Here is a 19110-nt window from a genome sequence, read left to right as displayed (position 1 = left end):
CACTTTCCCCTGGACAAGCCAGGTAGAAGGTTCTCTGCTTTCTTCCATCCTCATTCGCTCTCATCATATCTACCCAACCTTCTCAGCCCAACAAGCCTCCCAAACCCCCTTCAGATGTCTCCTCTGAGACAACGGAGGCCTGAGGAAGCTGCTGCAGATCATGTCACACTGGCTGGCTGCGGTTCTCCAGGGTTTCAGAGAGGAGCTTGCTGGGGACTGAGCTGGAGAGCTGCTGCAGGCAGAACAGATGCTCCATCACTGAGCCAAAGCCCACTCACACTGCGGTGGAAGGCATGCAAAGGTTTGCGTTTCAGCAGGGCCTGGGACAGAGTCATTGCCCCAGTTGAACAGGCAGCCCAGGTCAGAAATTGGCTGCCGGCAAGGGGCAAACAAGGCCCAAGAGTCCATCTCTGTCACCTCTAGTGAAGGCTACGCTTCTAGACCCCTGGCCACTGCCTCTGGCCCAGGAGACGCAAAGGCCAACCCCAGGAAAGCAGAGTGCTAAGCTACGGAAGCGCTTGCCAACCTGGTGCCCTGTGGATAGATCTGGACTACAGATCCCACCATCCCTGACCACTGGCTGTCTTGGCTGGGGCTGATGGGAGTTGTTGTCCTGTACACCTGGAGGACTCCAGGCTGGTGAAGGCTGAACTAAGGAGAAACCTGTTATCTTTGGTGAAACTTGTGTCGTTCTTCTCGCCCTTCGGAGGGTTTTCATCCTTCTTGGCGGGAGGCGAATCTCTCTCGTCGCTTGAGTCACTGAAAAACAGCAAGTTGTGTTTTCAGGAGGGGAAGAGGCTGGGGGATCACGGACAGGGTCGGATCAATTCATCTGCAGTGTGACTATTGTGTGTCTAAAAAGGTAAAGGGACCCCTGACTATTAGGTCCAGTCATGACCGACTCTGGGGCTGCGGTGCTCATCTCGCTTAGCTGGGAGAGGGAGCCGGCGTACAGCTTCCAGGTCATGTGGCATGACTAAGCCGCTTCTGACGAACCATAGCAGTGCACAGAAACACCGTTATTTCCATTTTTCATTTACTGTATTTGCTTTAAAACCCCTTGATTTTATCTATATCCTGATAATTTTATTAGGTCTTCTGTTTACACTATTTTTTTAAATTAGTTTTTATTCAAGATTTCATTTTATTCTATGTAAACCACCTACAGAGCTTGGGTTTTATCTAATGCTGGTATACTAAGAGAAGACCCAATGAAGTCAATAAACATTAAAAATCAATAAAGGTTGGAATGGGGGAGGTGGGAGTGGTGAGGTTACAAAACAAAGGGGAAAGCAGAGAAGAGAATGGGGTCTTTCCAATGTTGGCGCCTTGGTTTTGAAAAGCTCTCCCTAGAGAAGCTCGCCTGGTGCCTCCATCGGTTGAATGATTGTACTTTATCGTCTTCAGGTTGTGAACTGCCTGGAAGATGTGGTGGGGGACAGCCCATCCCATTTTGCTGCCTGAGGCAAAATGGGAAGGTGATCCCCTGTTGCCAAAGTCTCCCTTACATGGGTTGCAGGTGGCACCCGTGAAGCAGCAACAGATTCCAGCAAGATCTCGCTAGAAGCCACTGCCACTTCTCTGCCATTGGCAGTGGTGCCAGGATGGCTCATAAGGTGGCTGCCTCAGCCTGCCTTGTGAGCGAGCCGGCAAGCCAGCCCTAGATGTGGTTAAGTAATTAATAAATAATAATAATAATAATAATAATAATAATAATAATAATAATAATAATAATTTTTATTTATACCCCGCCCTCCCCAGCCAAGACCGGGCTCAGGGCGGCTAACAACAAATAATAAAAACATGTTGATTAAAATACAATTTAAAAAACAAGATTAAAATACAACATTAAAACATTAGGATGCAGCCTCTTCACAGGAGGAGGAAGGAAAAAGAAAGAGGGGGAGGGAATCAAACTGATTCTAAGCCAAAGGCCAGGTGGAACAACTTTGTCTTACAGGCTCTGTGGAAAGAAATCAGATCCCGCAGGGTCCTGGCCTCATGAGACAGAGCATTCCACCAGGCCGGAGCCAGTGTTGAGAAGGCCCTGGCTCTGGTTGAGGCTAATCTAACTTCCTTAGGGCCCGGGACCTCTAGGGTGTTGCTGTTTATGGACCTTAAGGTCCTCCGTGGGGCATACCAGGAGAGGCAGTCCCGTAGATACGAGAGTCTTAGGCCGTGAAGGGATACAAAGGTCAAAAAATACCTACCTACCTACTACATACGGCTGCTTACCTGAAAGCCTGAACAATAACGGTCCCAAAAAGGATGAAGAGGGCTGAGAAGATCAGCGATAAGAGGGGCATCATTTCTCTCCTGCAAAAGAAGATCTCCAATGATGGCTGGTGTCAAACCGAATCCGCAGCCTGTGCCTTCTTCCCCCACCTCTGAATGGGCTGCCTCCCGGGAGAGGTGAAAATGGAACCAATACGAGAATTGGCTCCCTTCTGTCCATCTTTGCTGTCCTCTCCAGTTCCCTCACCCTTGTGCCCTTTAGGAAGTACTGTGCTCCCTCAACGGCCCAAGGTCTGAGAGGAATTTTGCTACAAAGGTTAGAATTGTTATTACACTGTTTTGCACATTCAGGCATGCTTTATAGCCTGCATCAAATATATTTACGGGGGGGGGGGGATCACTATTAGTATTAGGTGGCAGCAGCAATAATACAAACACAGTGGTCTACTAATGGCTCAGGAGAGGGAGAGCAACTCCTAGTGGTCAAGAAGCAGAATGTCTCCACCCAAAGCGCTGACCAGCGACCCACCCAAAATTGGCCCAAACCGCTTTGACAGTCTTCACTTTTGTCTTGAGCACTTCTAATTCCATGCAAATTTTACACTTTATCATAGGGGATCGTGGTAAATGCATGAAGATCCAGAATGTGCTAACAGAAGGAATTAGAAGAGAACCTGTCCGGGTTCAACCTGGAAGCCCCCTCTCCCTACAGCAGATCTCCTCACCGCCAATGACCCTGAAGAGCCACTGGATTCTAATATCCACTGCTCCTCCCCCCTGCCAGCTGCCTAGGCTCCCGGCTAGCTCTCAGACCTGCTCCCTTCCTCTCTAAACAAGTACCTGCTCTACCTGCCCTGCCAGATCAGGCCACTGCCCCATTGAGTCCAGCATCCTGTTCCCACTCAGATACTGGTAGGAAACTGGCAAGCAGGACCCAAGCACAGGAGATATTCTTTCCCTCCTGTGGTTTTCAGAAACTGGTATTCTGAAGCATTATTGTCTCTGAATGTGGAGGCGGAACACAGCCATTTGGGTTAGTAGCCACTGAGCCATCTTCATGGGAATCGGCGCAACATGCCTAAACGTTAGAAGGCTACCCCTGGTTTTGACACTCCAAAAATGCGAGTCAAGGAAAGGCTGCTATTAATACAGAATCCATACCAGTTGCTGTGAAAGAGGCTGTCCCAGCTGTCTGATATATAGTCGATGGCAGAGTAGATCCATCGGAGGAAGAAAACCTGTGATCACACCGAAAGAGCAGAGGGGAAAGGGTGATTCCGATCCATCAGCTACAGCTGCAGTTCATTATTCTGGCATTTAAACAAATGCAGCAAACCTATATGCAGGTCTACTTAGATGTAACCCTCAATGCATCCAATGGGATTTACTCCCAGGTAAGTGCACAGAGGATAGCAGCCTAAAGCATGTGCAGCTATGTCCAAGTAAATGTATTAGCACCGGGCTGTGAGTCTATTTACTCATCTCGATGTAGAGAATCGAAGGCTTTTTGCATGGAGATCCCATCACCCACAAACACACACACACAGAGACACTTGTATCCTGTTAAACATCCACAATGCTTACAGGAGCAAGTTCATCATTCAAGTCTGGCAGGATGGTATCGGAAGAGAGAATGCCTGGGTCTGTCCTCAGCTGATCCAGGAGGTCCAGAAGAATGAAGTTGTCCTCTTCACTGCCGCTCCAGGGCTCGTCGAGGGCTTTGTAGACTACTCGCCCGGCATTGTTGCGCCTCTCCAAGATGACCACCTGGGCAAGAAGCAGAGGGTTAAACCACAAGTTGCTGTGGGGGAGTTTTCAATACAGCTTTAGAGAAACCAGCCGTAGCTTCCAAGAGTGTGCCTAGCCAGGGGAGAAGGAGCAGGTTTAGGGCTTCAGTTGAACCCAGAGCCCCAAGCCTGAAGCTCCAGGCAACAGGAAATCTTTTGTTGGGATTTTGCCCATGGAGCTTCACACAAAGCGATTAAGAGTTGGCCGAAGGCCAAGAAGACTGAGCAGAGGGAGTTATTCTGCCTAGAGATATTGGACTATGGATATAGCTCTACTATTGGTTAAGGTCTCCACACAGGCATGATGACTCATGACCTTCCCTGACTGGGTAGTGTGTTGGTCAGTGTGGTGTTCTGAGAGTCGTTTGGAGTTTGTTAAGAAAGCTAGTTTAAGATCCGTTTCTGTTCTTGTATATAGTAACTTGTGAGTCTGCCTTAAATAATAAACACATCTAAGTAACCAAGTTACTAGTAGCAGCGTCTTGTTCCTGCTTCCTCCTTCCTTCCAGCAACTGATTGCTTCTGGAAGTCTGTGTATGCTCTGCTATGTTCAACTGGGTCTGGCGAAGATCCTGCAACAGGTCAAAGTTGCGAAACACCAATATCTTTGCCCCACAGCACAGATAAAGAAGTGGTGTCTTTGGCCCATTACAACCAGGTGGGAGTTACCTGGCCTTCTGCCATCACCTGCAGTTGGAGATTCATTGCCTCACCCACTCAGTTCCTCTGCCTGAACGGGCAGTGGCAAAATGATGCATGGACTTAATCCCTATTTTTCACAGCCCTGTAACCACCCCCACCCCCTTTATGTTCCCATCCTGGCCTTCTACAAGAAAATGCTTCCACAAGAAAATGGTGGTGGTGGGGAGGAGAATCTCTAGGGCACTGGCCTACTTAGGCCTGCCAAGTCTCCCCGTTTGGCTTCCGAGGCCATTTTGGCTAGGCCAAAAAGAACTGTCATATTGGGCGGATCCAGCCTGCAGACAAGGCAGTGAAATTAGGGCTTTATGATTCATCTCAAGCCATTTTTTTATGTTTTCGGTTCAATTTTTTTACATTTCAAATCATTTTTTTTTTATAAAGCTCTCTTACAATGGTTCCCTGAAGTGCTGCTAACTGACCCAGGAAACATGGGACTGAATGAACGTTTTGCAATGAATTAGAAAGAGCCAGCAAGATGCAGCTGGGCTGGAGGACACAGGCAGGACACTCACGGCTGACTTCCCGTGGAATCTTTCGTCGTCCATTAGCAAAGTGTGCCCAAACTGCGGCTGGTAGTTGCTGTAGATGTGCACAAACCTCAGGGTGTCCTTCGTGTTGGCCAGAGCAAAAGCCAGAAAGGCTTCATAGCTCACAGTGTATTTATCGCCCTCGCCGGTAATCAAGACCACACAGTACCTAGAGCATCACGAGGGAAGAGATAATTACTGCCCTCTCAGAAACGTAATAGGACTAGTTGACAATACTGAAGGCAAACACCCGCAAACCCACACACCCAAAGAGACAGCAACTGTTCACAGGGAAGAAGAAAAAGAGTTTGGATTTGATATCCTGCTTTATCACTACCCGAAGGAGTCTCAAAGCGGGTAACATTCTCCTTTCCCTTCCTCCCCCACAACAAGCACTCTGTGAGGTGAGTGGGGCTGAGAGACTTCAGAGAAATGTGACTAGCCCAAGGTCACCCAGCAGCTGCATGTGGAGGAGCGGGGAAGTGAACTCGGTTCCCCAGATTACGAGTCTACAGCTCTTAACCACTACACCACACTGGCTCAAACTCCTTCCCAAGTCACTTGGCTGGGACCAGAACACTATGCAGCCAGAACCAAGGAAACTTGGACTCCAACCCTTTCCGCTTTAGGAACGGGTAGTCTGCAGATGGGACATGGGTGCCGCTGTGGGTTAAGCCACAGAGCCTAGGACTTGCCGATCAGAAGGTCGGCGGTTCAGATCCCCGCAACGGGTTGAGCTCCCGTTGCTCAGTCCCTGCTCCTGCCAACCTAGCATTTCGAAAGCACGTCAAAGTGCAAGTAGATAAATAGTTACCGCTCCGGCGGGAAGGTAAACGGCGTTTCCGTGTACGGCTCTGGTTCGCCAGAAGCGGTTTTGTCATGCTTGGCCACATGACCCGGAAGCTGTACGCCGGCTCCCTCGGCCAATAAAGCGAGATGAGCGCCGCAACCCCAGAGTCGGCCACGACTGGACCTAATTGTCAGGGGTCCCTTTACCTTTACTAGTCTGCAGCCCTCAGCCTAATTTTGAAAGTTCTCTGCAAGCCATCAGTTCAGGCCTCTGGCAAGAGAAACCTGTCCTTTCCCAGGCAACACAGAGATAGGAAAAGGGTCAGAGAGAAAGAGTAGAAGCCTCACCCACTTTTAGTTCTGGTTTCGGCTACTGCCAGCCAGTGACCCCGATCAGATTACCCACCAAGGGAATGTGGCCCTCAACAGAAAATATGCTCCCCTCCCCCTGAGATTCAAGCAAGCTCCTGGCTTCAGCAAAGAGAATCTGCAAGGCAATTTTACTTTGCCCATGCTGGAAGAAGCCAGAACAAGCCCCTCTGTCAAAGGCTAGCTACTATGGTAAAGTCCGAGAACTCTTGAGAGAAGAGAAGGCCTTGGAGCAATGTGGGGGGGGGGGGAGCACTGGGTGGATTCAGGCAACCCATGGCCTTGTGGAGCAATGAATCTTGTAGATTGCCTGTGGGGATGCTCCATGTGATGGGACTCTGCAGTGGGACTTCTTTTTCTGTAAACACTTTGCACGCAGCTGAGCCATGCTAACCTTGAGGTTTGAGGACTGCACTGCCCTCTGCAGGATGCTGGTCTGAAGACAACTCAGAAGCCTGCGCTAGTGTAGAACCTGGCCTGCATATGTTCAGCCCAGACTGTAGCCATCACCCTGGATGCAAGTATGTTTCTGAGCCCAACCTGGTTTCTAAAGCCCTGGGGACCCCTCTCTCTTTTGAGATCACCTCTCCCCTTTCATCAACCCCTGCACTAGCTGTGTTCATCTTCCTGGCACGTTAAGCTTAAGGCTGTGTGCTTTTTGTAGCTGTTTGACAGATGCTGTTTTCACACATCTTTGCTGCTAACTATTGGAGTATTTTTATTTTTGTGAGCTGCTCCGAGCAGCAGAAAGGCTGCACAGGAACGCACTAAGGAAACGAGGTGGGGGACCCTCTGTAGGCTTTACTGGCTTGGTAGAGGAATGGCAACATTATCATGACCCTTGAGTCAGATCGTCTTTCTTCAGGTGCTGAAGTCGAGGATTCCTGAGTCAGAAGGGGATTTGCACACAAGGCCACACCCAGAATCAGGTCCACAAAGTGAGCCCATGGTACCCGTGCCCCTCTGGCCTAAGGATGTCACATAGCCATTCTTTGACTTACAAGAACTCCATCACAGAAGACCCAGTACAACCAGATTCTTCCCTGGGCGGCCTGAGTAAGACTGCTGGAATGGGCTGAACCCTTTGCAATCAGAACAGACCCTGCTGCTTCTATATAAGCCTCAGTCCAAGTTTGACAGTTGCTGAAACAGCATCAGCACTCTGCTCTCTTTCAGCATTCAGCAAGAGCAAGGCTTGCTTTGTTGGAGGTCACGTGAGGACAGGGATTTGCAAATTTGAGTTCTTAGTTCCCGCACGCTACTGGGACAATCTGGACTCTGCTCATATAAAGAATTGTTTATGGAAGAAAGAGAGTGAAAGCTAATCTCTCTTATTAAATTCCTACCCCGCCCCCGCAAAAAAAACCCCCAAATACCTTCTCTGCAGAACGTTTAAAAGGGCGGGGGCAGGAAGGTAGGGAAGTCAAGTCACTCTGAACTCACCTTACCTTACAAAACCTGCCCAATAATTTTACTGTGCAACCCCAAAAATACTTGAAACTGGTTCAGGAAATGCATCTACAGCTGCAGAGTTCTGCTTTTCCAGCTGCAAATTCTTTTAGGCCTAGATTCTCCAGCAGCTCTCGGTATCCCATTCTGAGAAGGGACTTGAAAGTCCCCAGATAACCCCTACAAAACCAAACACACTATGGAGGAGCATCACTACCACCACGAGCCTTACTTGCGCTGCCTGTGAGACTTTTTTGCAGGACACAACTCCTGAAAAAGCTTCTGGCTGGTGAGCCTAGATGCCATGAGGAACTTGTTCTGAGACAGGAAGTCATCAATAAGCTGCTTCTTCATGCCTCGGGCCTGGAAAACAACACACACACACCCAACAAGTTGTCAACCAACCACAGAATTTTCAGCTGATGATTCATGTGCCATTTAAATACATTTGCAGGTTACCAAAATACTTCAGCAGATTACATACCACCATCAAAGTATACACCCTTTTGAGATGTGGAAGGAATTGCCAGATAAACTCACAATTTAATAACACAAAAACTACTTATGTGTTGATAGAAATAATATATATATATATATTTAAAAGGCGAGCCCCATTGTTCTTTGTCCCACAAAAACACACCCAAACCAAACTGGCCAAAGGGTGGGGTGGGGGAGCCAGAATGCCCTTAAATATGAACTTCCTGATTAATTTTATTTCAGAATTGTTTAATGACTAAACAGTGTAACCCTAATCATGTCTGCTCAGAGGTACTAATGAATTCAATGGTGCTTACTCCCATGTAACTTGGTAAGGATTGCAGCCCTAGTTAAGTAAGGTCTGCAGTCCTAAACAGAGCGGGTTGTATCTAGTCTTAGTCCTACACAAGAGTATACCCACTGAAATTAAAGAACCTAAGTTAGTCATGTTCATTAATTTCAGTGGGTCTCCTATGAGTAGGACTAACACGGGATCCATCTGCACTGCAAACTTTTGTTGCAGGTCCCCAACAGTCTAGATTTGGATTGCAACTTCTTTAAGGTAAGGATCTGTGCTTTGCTTACAAGACATTGTAAGTTGTCATGGAGACTGATGGAGCTATCTGAAGCATCCTTATCAACACCGTAGAAACAAGTTAGGCTGAGCGTTGGCCACCTGCCTGTTAGGGCCAGAGTTCTCGCATAAGCAGCCTTGCGTGGCGGCTGCCATACCATACCTGGATGACATCAGCAGGCTTATCGACGTGCTCTTTGAACACCATCATGGTGGGCGTGTAGACGTTGATGTTATACTGGCTGGACAGCTCTTCTGTACCTCGGAGCCCAACGTACACATATCCAAAGGACAGGTAATCTCTGTAAGCAAACGCCGTCAGCTGGAAAGAAAGAGGAGGTGGATGCAGTTGGGCTACACGGTACATTACGTGCAATGCATAGACAGGAACCCACTCTGTCTTCACTCTACTGTTACACAGGAACATAGAAAGCTGCCTTCTACTAAGTCACGGCTATTGGTCTATCTAGCTCAGTGCTGTCTACACTGACTGGCAGTGGCTCTCCAGTGTCTTTTTCTCAGTTCTACCTGGAGATGCCAGGGATTGAAGTTGGGGCCTTCACATAGCTGTCAACCTTCCCTTTTTTTTTGCAGGAAATTTCCTTATTCCAGCACCGTTTCCTGCTGCTATCCCGGATTCTTAGATATCCTGTAGACTCTCCCCGGGGCAGGTGAGGCTGCTGATCCCTTATTTTTGAGGCTGCTGATCCCTCATTTTCAAATCTGAAAGTTGACAGCTATGGGCTTCAACATTGATCTACAGCTATACCCACATTCAAGGAAGCGAATGACAAAGAGATGTGCCTGCTAGTTGTGTGCATGCAGTTCCGCACAGAAAAGAATACAGACCAGGGGCTGATGGCAGAGGAAGGGATTTGCCAAGCTCTGCTGGAAACCACAGGGTGGGTTGAGGCTTTAAGAGTGCTCTTGTGATCAGGTCCTGCTTGCGGGTTTCCCACAGGCATCTGGTTGGCCATGGTGAGAACAGGATGCTGGACTGGATGGGCCAGTCATTCAGTAGCCTTGTTTTATGTTCGTTCCAAAGCTTTCACAATTTCCTCCTCTGGACCTCTTAGCCCCCAGTGACACTAGGGCAGGGTCTCTTTGACCACGGCAATAACCAAGCATATGCAGCTGCCTTCTACTGTCCGTCTAGTCCAGTACTGTCTACTTTGATAGCTGGAGATTGATCCCTGTGGCCTCTGGAATCCATATAATGTGCTCTACCTCTGTTCTGTGGTCCCTTATTCCAGTGGTGTAGTGTGGAGGTGGCCGGTGGTGGGGGGCAGTGGCTCTGGGTGTATTTCTGAGGGGTGCAACCAGGAGCCCCCATGACAGGCTCCTTCATCAAGGCTGCGTGGCTGAGCTTCTGTCGCCTTTTGGAGCAAAGCCACGCCCAGGCCAGGCCTTCAGGGCTGGGGTGGCGCCCCTTTCTCCTTGTGGTTGGTGAAGGTGGCCATGCCAGAAGGTGATGGAGCTGCCAAGCTAAGAAGGCATGCAATGACCACCACCATCAGCGCCAGAAGCCACGTGCCTTGCGGGCTCTACACATGCCCCCCAGAATGCGCCTCCACTCCAGCTGCCCGGTCCACCAGGGGGTGCAACACTTGCCCCGCTCTGGTTGCCAGCAACCCATGGTATGCCACTGCTGCACACCACTGTAAAATACTGAACCCCTGGAAGGCTGTTTCAGAGGATCCAGGCACTTTCAGGTCTGCAAAAAGGAGGGATCTAATGAAATGGTCCACAGAGCTTTTGCCAGCCTTCCCCAGCTGTGCTGGCTGGGGCTGATGGGAGTTGTAATCCGAGATACCTGGAGGGCACCAAGTTGGGAAAGGATGGCTTATGCCAAAGTAAGCTTTTTGTCTTTACGGTGCCATGAGACTCTTTTCTTTTTGGTACAACATCTCAATACAGCTGCGCACCTACAAAGGAAGCCAAAGGACCTCCCCTCCCCTGCCCCATTTCATACTAAGTAGGATAAACCAGGTACAGAACAGAGCCTTTACCTTGTATAACAGAGGGACAAGGGGCATGTGATCAAAGAGAAGCACATGGGGTTTGTTCTCCTTCTTCCAGTTCGACAGGAATCTGACGTAGTTTTTATCTGTAATCTTCAACGTAAAACAGAGATGATCAGTCTCAGTCATCAAACACTGAATGCTGCTTCAGATTCAGATTTTTTTCAAAGGGTAAGTTGCAAACTTGCATCTAAGGGCCAAATGACATGATATGCTAGGATGGCCTCTCCCCACCGGGTGTCCTCCTCATGTTTTGGACTGGAGCTCCCAATGGCTGTATTGGCTGGGGCTGAATAGTCCAAAATATCTGGAGGCCACCATTTGGGGAATACTGTGGCAGGAGATACATGGGCCTCCTGATGTCAGTGCCAACTAAATGCAGCACAGAATGACACAACAGTATTGTAAAGCCATGGTTTATTGAGCTCAACTGTGGTTTGTTTATACATCCAAACCTATTCAGCCAGTTAACTATGGTTTGCCTGTGGCCAATAAACCACAATACAAAATCATGGATTGAAGCTGGCTTAAGAAACTTGGCTTGCCTCAACCATGGTTCTTTGTTACCTCAAAACCCATGACTTTGACTTTATACTGGTTTGCTCCAGCACCCTGACCCAAATGCTTGTTCAGCTACAGAGGTGCCAAGCAAGAGTGGCTAGAAAAACAAAGCCAACCTTAGGCAAAACAAGCCACGGTAACTCTGCTTATCTGTGAGGTTGATCCTGTACTGATCCTGGTTTTCGCATTCTGTACAAACCTGGCCAATGAGTTGCTACAGGAGCTTTGTTAACCAAAGGATGGGATTTCTAGACTTGGCGACAACTCACTTTAAACCCAGGATCCCATGAGACTGAATCATCAATACCCATTTCCCTGTTCTGGCTATTATGTAGCCCCCAACTGCATAGAGAACAGAGTAATTCCGAAAACTACAAGGGACCCTCCAAATATCCACAGAAGATCTGAAAGCGTTGGGAAAGATGTTAGGTGGTACATGTCTTGCGGGGGGGGGGGGGGAATTACAAAGTCTCTAATAAAATGCTAATGAAAACAAAAACAGAAAACAGCAAAAAGGAGCTTAAAATAAATCAGGAGGCAATAATCACCTTCTCAACAAGGTTACCCGGAAGTAGGCTTTCCACAAACAGCCGCAGATTCTCCCGAACAACTGCATTGTGGAAAAAGGTAATTTTCCCATTGATAAGTCCCAGGATGGATGGTGTACTGTGTGCTCCTAGGTGATGTGCCAAGCGCCTCTCATAGCCAGCATGAACAACGCCAATCCCCACTCCTGAATGAGGGAAGGAAGGATACCATAAAGAAGAATTAATCTTCTCTCCTATGGTCTCTAACAACTTCAGGGAATCTAAAACATCGGAAGTCTGTGATCACATGTTTACTGTAGCATCTAGGAGCCTCAAGGGACAGGGATTAACTGCTAGTGCATTCTCTGCAGCAGCAGAAACAGAAACGGAAGGGTTGTAGCTCAGTGGTAGAGCATAAGTACTGCATAAAAAAGGTCCAGTTCCTAACATCTTCAACTCTGCTGAACTGCTGCCAGTCAACGCACCAAACTAGATGAACCAATAGCCAATCTCAATGGAAGGCAGCTTCCTATGAATAAGACTGAGCTCTGTGTGAAAGCAGAGGTGGGGGACTGGGTCCAAGTCCCCCTGTGGGCCATTTGACAGGTAGGAAGGACCACCCACCTATCAGTCACCTGATGACAGCAGGCGATTGACATGTGTCAATGTTCAAAGGAGGTCTGGCAGGCAAGGTGGCTGGCAGTCAAATCAACTTCCTCTGAAGATGCGCTTTCTGTGCCAACCTGCCGACTGGTGATGGAAGCGCACCTTCAAAGACCACATTATACAGGTTCAAAACAGGTAGGTATTCCTGTTCAAATGTAAGAATATGAAGAGGAGACCTCAAAGGAGAAGAAATGGTGGCTTATGGCCCAAATGGGTTGCAAAAGAACTTCTTCAAAAAGAACAAAAATTGTGTGATGTCACCCACATTGAGAAACACTGCTTTAACATCATAGCTACCATAGCAGGGCTCCCTGAAGCTGTCCAAGGTCCTGCATACTCTCTGCTTGGCTAGGACCAGTGACTAGGCACTCCCTCCTTCCTTGGCAAGCCTCAAGCTCCAACAGAACTGGACTTGATGCAGAGGCTTGATGCAGCAACCAGGGCAGCGTTTACTCAATTTTCCATGAGCCAAGGCACACTTTTGCCCCTGAAAGTTTTGCTTTTACAGTAAGAATTCCAGAAACAAGTGAAGAAGGAAGTCAGTTGTGCAGGTGATATGAAATGGATGTGACCAAGTTAGGTTTTATTAATTTCAGCAGGTCTAATATGAGTAGGACCCAGCCAAATACAACCCACACTATTTATATTAATGGAATATGTAATGCAAGGAAGTTAGATGAATGCCCCAGAGTAGTGATGTTTCATTAAGCCTCTTCTCTGGGCAGGATTTGTTTTGTTTTGTCACTGAATTGGGAGTGATGGAACAATCCAGTTACCACCTGCGCAGAGAGAGAGAGAGAGAGAGAAACTAACAATCCTCAGTACAGGATGACTGGAAGCAGGCAAGGCCAGAACAGGGAGTCATGCAGCCATGCAGCGGGAAACCTTTTCCGTGAGTGAGCACACTAGCTCCACAATAGCCTTTTGTAACTCAATTCATTTATTTCACAAGGCACATTGGAGTGGCCCTCTCAGAGCACACTGCTTTTGAATTACTGCAGCTGCAGCCCAGGGAAGACGCAGCCAGACTCTGAAAGAAAAACTCAGGCCAAATACAAATGGATGGTGATGTCCTGCAAAGCCCTCAGCTGCCTTGCTCAGCACCCTATGAGGCCACCTCTGTTCACTATGTTCCACCACAACCTTATGAGTAAACCAAGAGGGTGCGGGGGGCTTGCCCTTTGGAGATTAGCTAAACCCTAAGTCCATGCATCTTCTATTGAGCAAACTGGCTTCAAACTTGTAGGAGTGCAAATATCCAGAGTGTGGGGGTCAGGTGGGATTATTATGAGGAATTATAAAATATGCGTCAAGCCACTGTGTCAGCTATGAAAGCATGGCATTCACTGGGTTCGATTCATTGACAATAATTTCTGATGAAATCCCACAAGCCTCTGCATTTCTGGCCATTTTCTCTACTGCCCATTTCTCTGTCTGACAAGCAATGTATAAGCACCATAGGACACAGGCCAGTTGCCAGTTGCTTTGCCAGGCATGCATCCTGGGTCATAAAAGATAGTAGGCAGTTTCTTTGATGTAGCCTTACTTAATTTTGTTAATCTTAGGGCCAGGAAATAGTTTTTCACATGAAAGTGATAAAGATCCCTATCTTCCTTGCCATCCTTCCTATCATGTTTATTGTTGTTTATGACCTCCGAGGTTGCTGAATGCATTCCTCCTTTTTAGTTCTGTTTTATTTACCCCAGAAGTATGCATGCTTAAATTAGCTTTGTAGTTTAACTTTGTCCCCACGTGGGGTTTTTTTGAAATGCTCAGAGGAAATCTAATTGATTTTTACGTACACTGTGTAAAAGGGAATAAAACAACTTGAGCCGGAGGGTGGACAGGAATTATACACACCCCTCCCAGAGTCTTGCTGGTCAAGCCTCTGTGTGTCTTCTATTAATCAGAGTCTAATCCTTCCTTTGCTTTGGGAATGCCACAAAACTGGCCAGGGAGAGGGTAGAATCATGCATTTTTCTGCCCCAAACCCTTTGGATGCAGGTGATGCTAATCCAAACACGTTTCTCTTCTTACCCAGCCCTTCAAGTTCTTGGACCACCTCCTTCCACACAGGCTCAATGTGGATGCAGCTAAAGCACCAGTCCGACGTGATCTTGATGAGGTAAGGTTTTCTGAAACTGTCGGGCAGAATCTCGTTGATGTAGTGTGAGAAGTGCAGCAAGTACTTCTCGTCGGAGGAGTCGCGGCGGTCCGAGTTGAACGGGAAGTGGAAAAAGGATTCGTCGAAATAAAAGCTCTCGTGGAAGGGGTGGAACGGGCGGTGCTGGGACTGTTGCTGATGGGGGTAGCCCTGGTTCTCCCCCACATCGCCATAGCGGTCAAAATTTAATCTCTTTTCCTCATTGGACAGGATCTGTTTGGGACAAACACCAACGCTCTTAAGTGTATGTTACCGGTTTATGCTTTGTGAAATACTGAGGAGCGATGGGCTGGGTCTAGGTTAAGTTAACTGAATGAGCATCCCAATGAAATAAGTCTGCAACAAGTCATGACTGCATCCTGCCTATTTCGACAGGGTCTAAATTCAACCAAATCAGCCTGGATCCAACCCAATGTATTTGGATGGCCTTATGTAAATAGAACAGGTAGTGTGGTATAGTGGTTAGTGTTTGGACTAGGACCTGAGAGAGATCAGGGTTCAAATCCACACTTGGCCATGAAGCTCACTGGGTGACCGTGGGCCAGCCACTCACCTACCTAACCTACCTACCTCACAGGGTTGTTGTGAGGATAACATGGGGTGAGAGAAAACCATGTACGCCAACTTGAGTTCCTTGGAGGAATATCATTGCTGTGATAATAACATTTTAAACACTACTTTTCAAAAGACATTACAAGATGAAAATTCCATGCCAGGATCTCCATATTAATCCTAGTTACCATATTTCCATATTAATCCTAGTTTTGTGGGGGGTTTTTTCTTTTTTTTCCAATCTGCAAAAGTAGATCTGTTTTGGTAGTGGTGAACTTTATCCAGATGGCTAAATTTCGCCACCACTAAAACAGGCCCATTATCTAAATGGTGCTCTCCTGATATTTTGGACTACAACTCCCATCAGCCCCAGCTAGCATGGCCACTGGTCAGGATTATGGAAGCTGTAGTGCAAAATATCCGGAAAGCATCAACGGTTGGGAAAGCTGGGCTAGAACACCCCCTCCTAATACTAAAACTTAAGTATCACTCAAGAAGTTGATTGCCAGCTGATTCAAGACAGACAAGAGAAAGCAGTTCTTCACACAAGATGTAACTAACTCATGGAACTCATTGCCACAAGATGATGGCTTTAAAAGGGGATTAGACTATAGTTAACCAATGTTCAGTTGTTGAAGTTCGATTCCCATCAACCCCAGCCAGGGATGATGACAGGTGTAGTCCAACATATGGAGGGCACCACGTTGGCTACCCCTAGGCAAGACAAACCCTAGGAAGATGGGACTATCAATGGATATTGCCATGGCAGCTATCTTCCTTTGTTCTTATCTCTTGTTAAGTCATCTAATTTGCCCCTTAGACCATAATTATACCCAGTTAACTAAGAAGCAAGTCCTGTTGAACCACCTTACCTGTGAGTCCTGGAAGACCTGCTCACTGCCCTGCAGGCTTTTTTCCACCTGGCCTGGGAGGGAGGGGCCCTGACTGACTCCAGCTACGAAAGCCGAGGCTGCTGAACAGACTCTTGGCCTGGGGTATTGTTTAGGGAGTTTTGTTGGAGGCAAGGGTTGCTGCTGTTACTGATATTAATTTTACTTTCCATCTTTTTATGATTTAAGTGGAAATTGCTCAATGTGTACTTTTTGGTGTTTTATTTAATGTGTATGACTACTTTTGCTAATTATGTATCTTTTGTAATTATGTACAAAAATAAAATGATTGATTGAAACTCAGTAAGATTTTACTCCCAAGTGTGATCACTTTGGGCACTGTAACATTTATGGATTTACATGTGTGGCAAGCCAGGGCAAAACTGCAGCAGGTATTAAATTAGAACACCAGACCCAGGGCAGGGAAGAGGCAGGACTGCCCATCCTTACAGTAAAGGCTGCATTTAAAAAAGAAGCCTTAAATACTCAAATATGAAAACACTCAAATATGAAAACACTCAAATATGAAAATACTCAAATATGAAAACAAATATGAAAGTTAGAAAAGTGTGCCCAATACCTCATAAGCCTTGCTAATTTGTATGAACTTATCTTCTGCTCCTGGGTCCTTATTTTTGTCAGGATGCCTGGAATGGAAGGAAAACAAGACCATGAGCAGTTTGATCACAAGGCTGTTGGGTTTAGTTCAACCCTGGCACTGTGCAGGTAGAACTGACACTAATTAAAGAATATGTCACTAAGGCTTAATCTGATGTTTGAACAGGTTTACTACAGGGGGTCGATTCCTGATGTGAAGAGAGAATTGGAACTAATTAAGGCACAAACATTTCATATGCAAAGACAGAGTTACCAGACTCTGCTACCTGGGTCTCCCTGTCTTTGCCCACCAGCACATACTTTTCCTAGAAAGGTAGATAAAGTTAAAGGACCCCTGGACAATTAAGTGCAGTCAAAGGCGACCATGAGGTGTGATGCTCATCTCGCTTCAGGCCGAGGATGCTGGTGTTCGTCCACAGACAACTTTTCCAGGTCATGTGGCCAACATGACTAAACCACTTCTAGCGCAATGGGACACTGTGACGAGTGCCAGAGCGCACAGAAATACCATTTACCTTCTCGCCACAGTGGTACCTATTTATCTGCTTGCACTGGTATGTTTTTGAACGGCTAGGTTGGCAGAAGCTGGGACAGAGCAGCAAGAGCTCACCCCATTGCGCGGACCTTCCAATCAGCAAGCCCAAGCGGCTGTGGTTTAGACCACAGCACCACCCGCGTCCCTAGTACTTTCCCTAGTATTCCTCCTTGAGGCACCTTGTTTTGCTGGCTCCCTTTTTACCACCAGTACAGAGCTGCTTCTATCCTTAGGGCTTGTGCAGGCAACCACAAATATAGCAGCTCAACAGGAGCAAGTGCATCCAGCTATCTGGCTATCTGGCAAGCAGGACACCCAGAAGGTCTAATTTCAGCTGAAGCTCTTCAGCAGCGAAGAAACAGCCGGACTCTTACTGTTTCTTAACTCCTCCATACCCCGCACAAATGAGGAATAACTCTGATGTTCTCCTAAGCCCTCTGTGCATGCCAGAAGGTGGAGGACTGGCAGCAACCCAAAATAATGGCTCGCTAGTAAGTCAACATCTATGGACCTCTAGGCTCAGGTTGGGTTCTTTACCCCAACTAACACTCATTTTTCATGCTGTCTACAGCTGTGCACAACATGATAAGAAAGGCTAGCAGGCCTTTAAGAAGGAGGCAGGCGGTTTTTCAGCACAGCAGCTAAGCACGATACACTGTGATTCCAGCTCCATTTCATGAATCACTCACCATTCCCGGGCAAGCTTCTTATAGGCCTTTTTAATGTCCGCCTGACTAGCTGTCCTGCTGATTCCAAGGATCCGATATGGATCAAAATCGACAGCAGACAAGATCTGCAGGACCAGGACAAGGAACAAAACCACAACCAGGGAGACGCTTAGCCGTTTCATTTCCATTTCCCCCCCTGCAGGTAACCTGTACAGGAGAGATTTCAAAGGGAGAAAATCTAGGATGAGACATTGGAAAGTTGCAATACAGGTGTTTCAAGGTCCCAAGTCTTAGGCCTGGCTGCTTCTTTCTGCAATGGTCACCACCTTCCCTTTCACCTCCATTGTGGCCCTGAAACTTTGATTCCATTCTAGTCTCCTACAATTCCCACAGCCTTTCAGAGAACCCTGATGTCAACACTGCCACTTCCTCTTTTAAAACTCATTTTGACCCCCCACGCAGATAGATTTGGAGGGACTGAGGCCATCCCAGCCACTGAAGTGGGGTGAGGCTGGGTACCAGGCCCTGGCACCAGTCTGGTGGAACACACTGCCACAAGAGATCAGGGCCCTGCGGGATTTGACATCTTTCCGCAGGGCCTGCAAGACAGAGCTGTTCCACCATGCTTTTGGTCAGGGCCCAGTCTGACCCCCCACCTTTTACAAGATCCTCCTTTCATAAGATCCTTTTATAAGACCCTGCATGTAAGTGGCCTCCCTAACTCCTCCGACCGGCCCATATAAGACCAGCACAAACAGTTGGGCCTGATGAGCACTTAATGTCCCCAACCCCCTATAGTTATAATTCGTGGGTTGCCATCAGATTTTATTTTGATCTTAATCTGATTTTAAGCTGTATTTTAATTGATTGGTTGACTTTATGTTTTTAACGTATTTCATATTTTGATGTTAGCCACCTGCCCGGGGTATAAATAATTTATGATGATGATGATGATGATTACCATCCTGCTTCTTTTCAAGGGGGCATACCTGAGTCTGG

At 47.4% G+C, this 19110-nt stretch overlaps 1 protein-coding gene across 2 annotated transcripts in view; it reads right to left on the bottom strand.

Annotated features, from left to right (window-relative positions):
- DNAJC16 (DnaJ heat shock protein family (Hsp40) member C16) overlaps window positions 1-19110 on the bottom strand; it is a 29244-nt gene that overhangs the window by 6286 nt on the left and 3848 nt on the right. For both annotated transcript variants that reach the window (XM_083452116.1, XM_083452117.1), the window contains exons 2-13: window positions 18133-18318; window positions 16871-16937; window positions 14722-15061; window positions 12040-12224; window positions 10919-11023; window positions 9073-9231; window positions 8091-8221; window positions 5237-5420; window positions 3820-4002; window positions 3397-3473; window positions 2236-2316; window positions 664-759 (exon numbers count right to left, since the gene is read on the bottom strand). In XM_083452116.1, the coding sequence (XP_083308242.1) occupies window positions 664-759; window positions 2236-2316; window positions 3397-3473; window positions 3820-4002; window positions 5237-5420; window positions 8091-8221; window positions 9073-9231; window positions 10919-11023; window positions 12040-12224; window positions 14722-15061; window positions 16871-16937; window positions 18133-18318 (1794 nt within the window). The remainder of the gene's footprint in view (window positions 1-663; window positions 760-2235; window positions 2317-3396; window positions 3474-3819; window positions 4003-5236; window positions 5421-8090; window positions 8222-9072; window positions 9232-10918; window positions 11024-12039; window positions 12225-14721; window positions 15062-16870; window positions 16938-18132; window positions 18319-19110) is intronic.

The sequence above is a fragment of the Podarcis tiliguerta genome (assembly GCF_965153285.1).
Source record: "Podarcis tiliguerta genome assembly, chromosome: 8".
NCBI lineage: Eukaryota > Metazoa > Chordata > Lepidosauria > Squamata > Lacertidae > Podarcis > Podarcis tiliguerta.
Note: the sequence above shows the minus strand (reverse complement) of the source record. Positions and strands in the feature narration are given on the sequence as shown.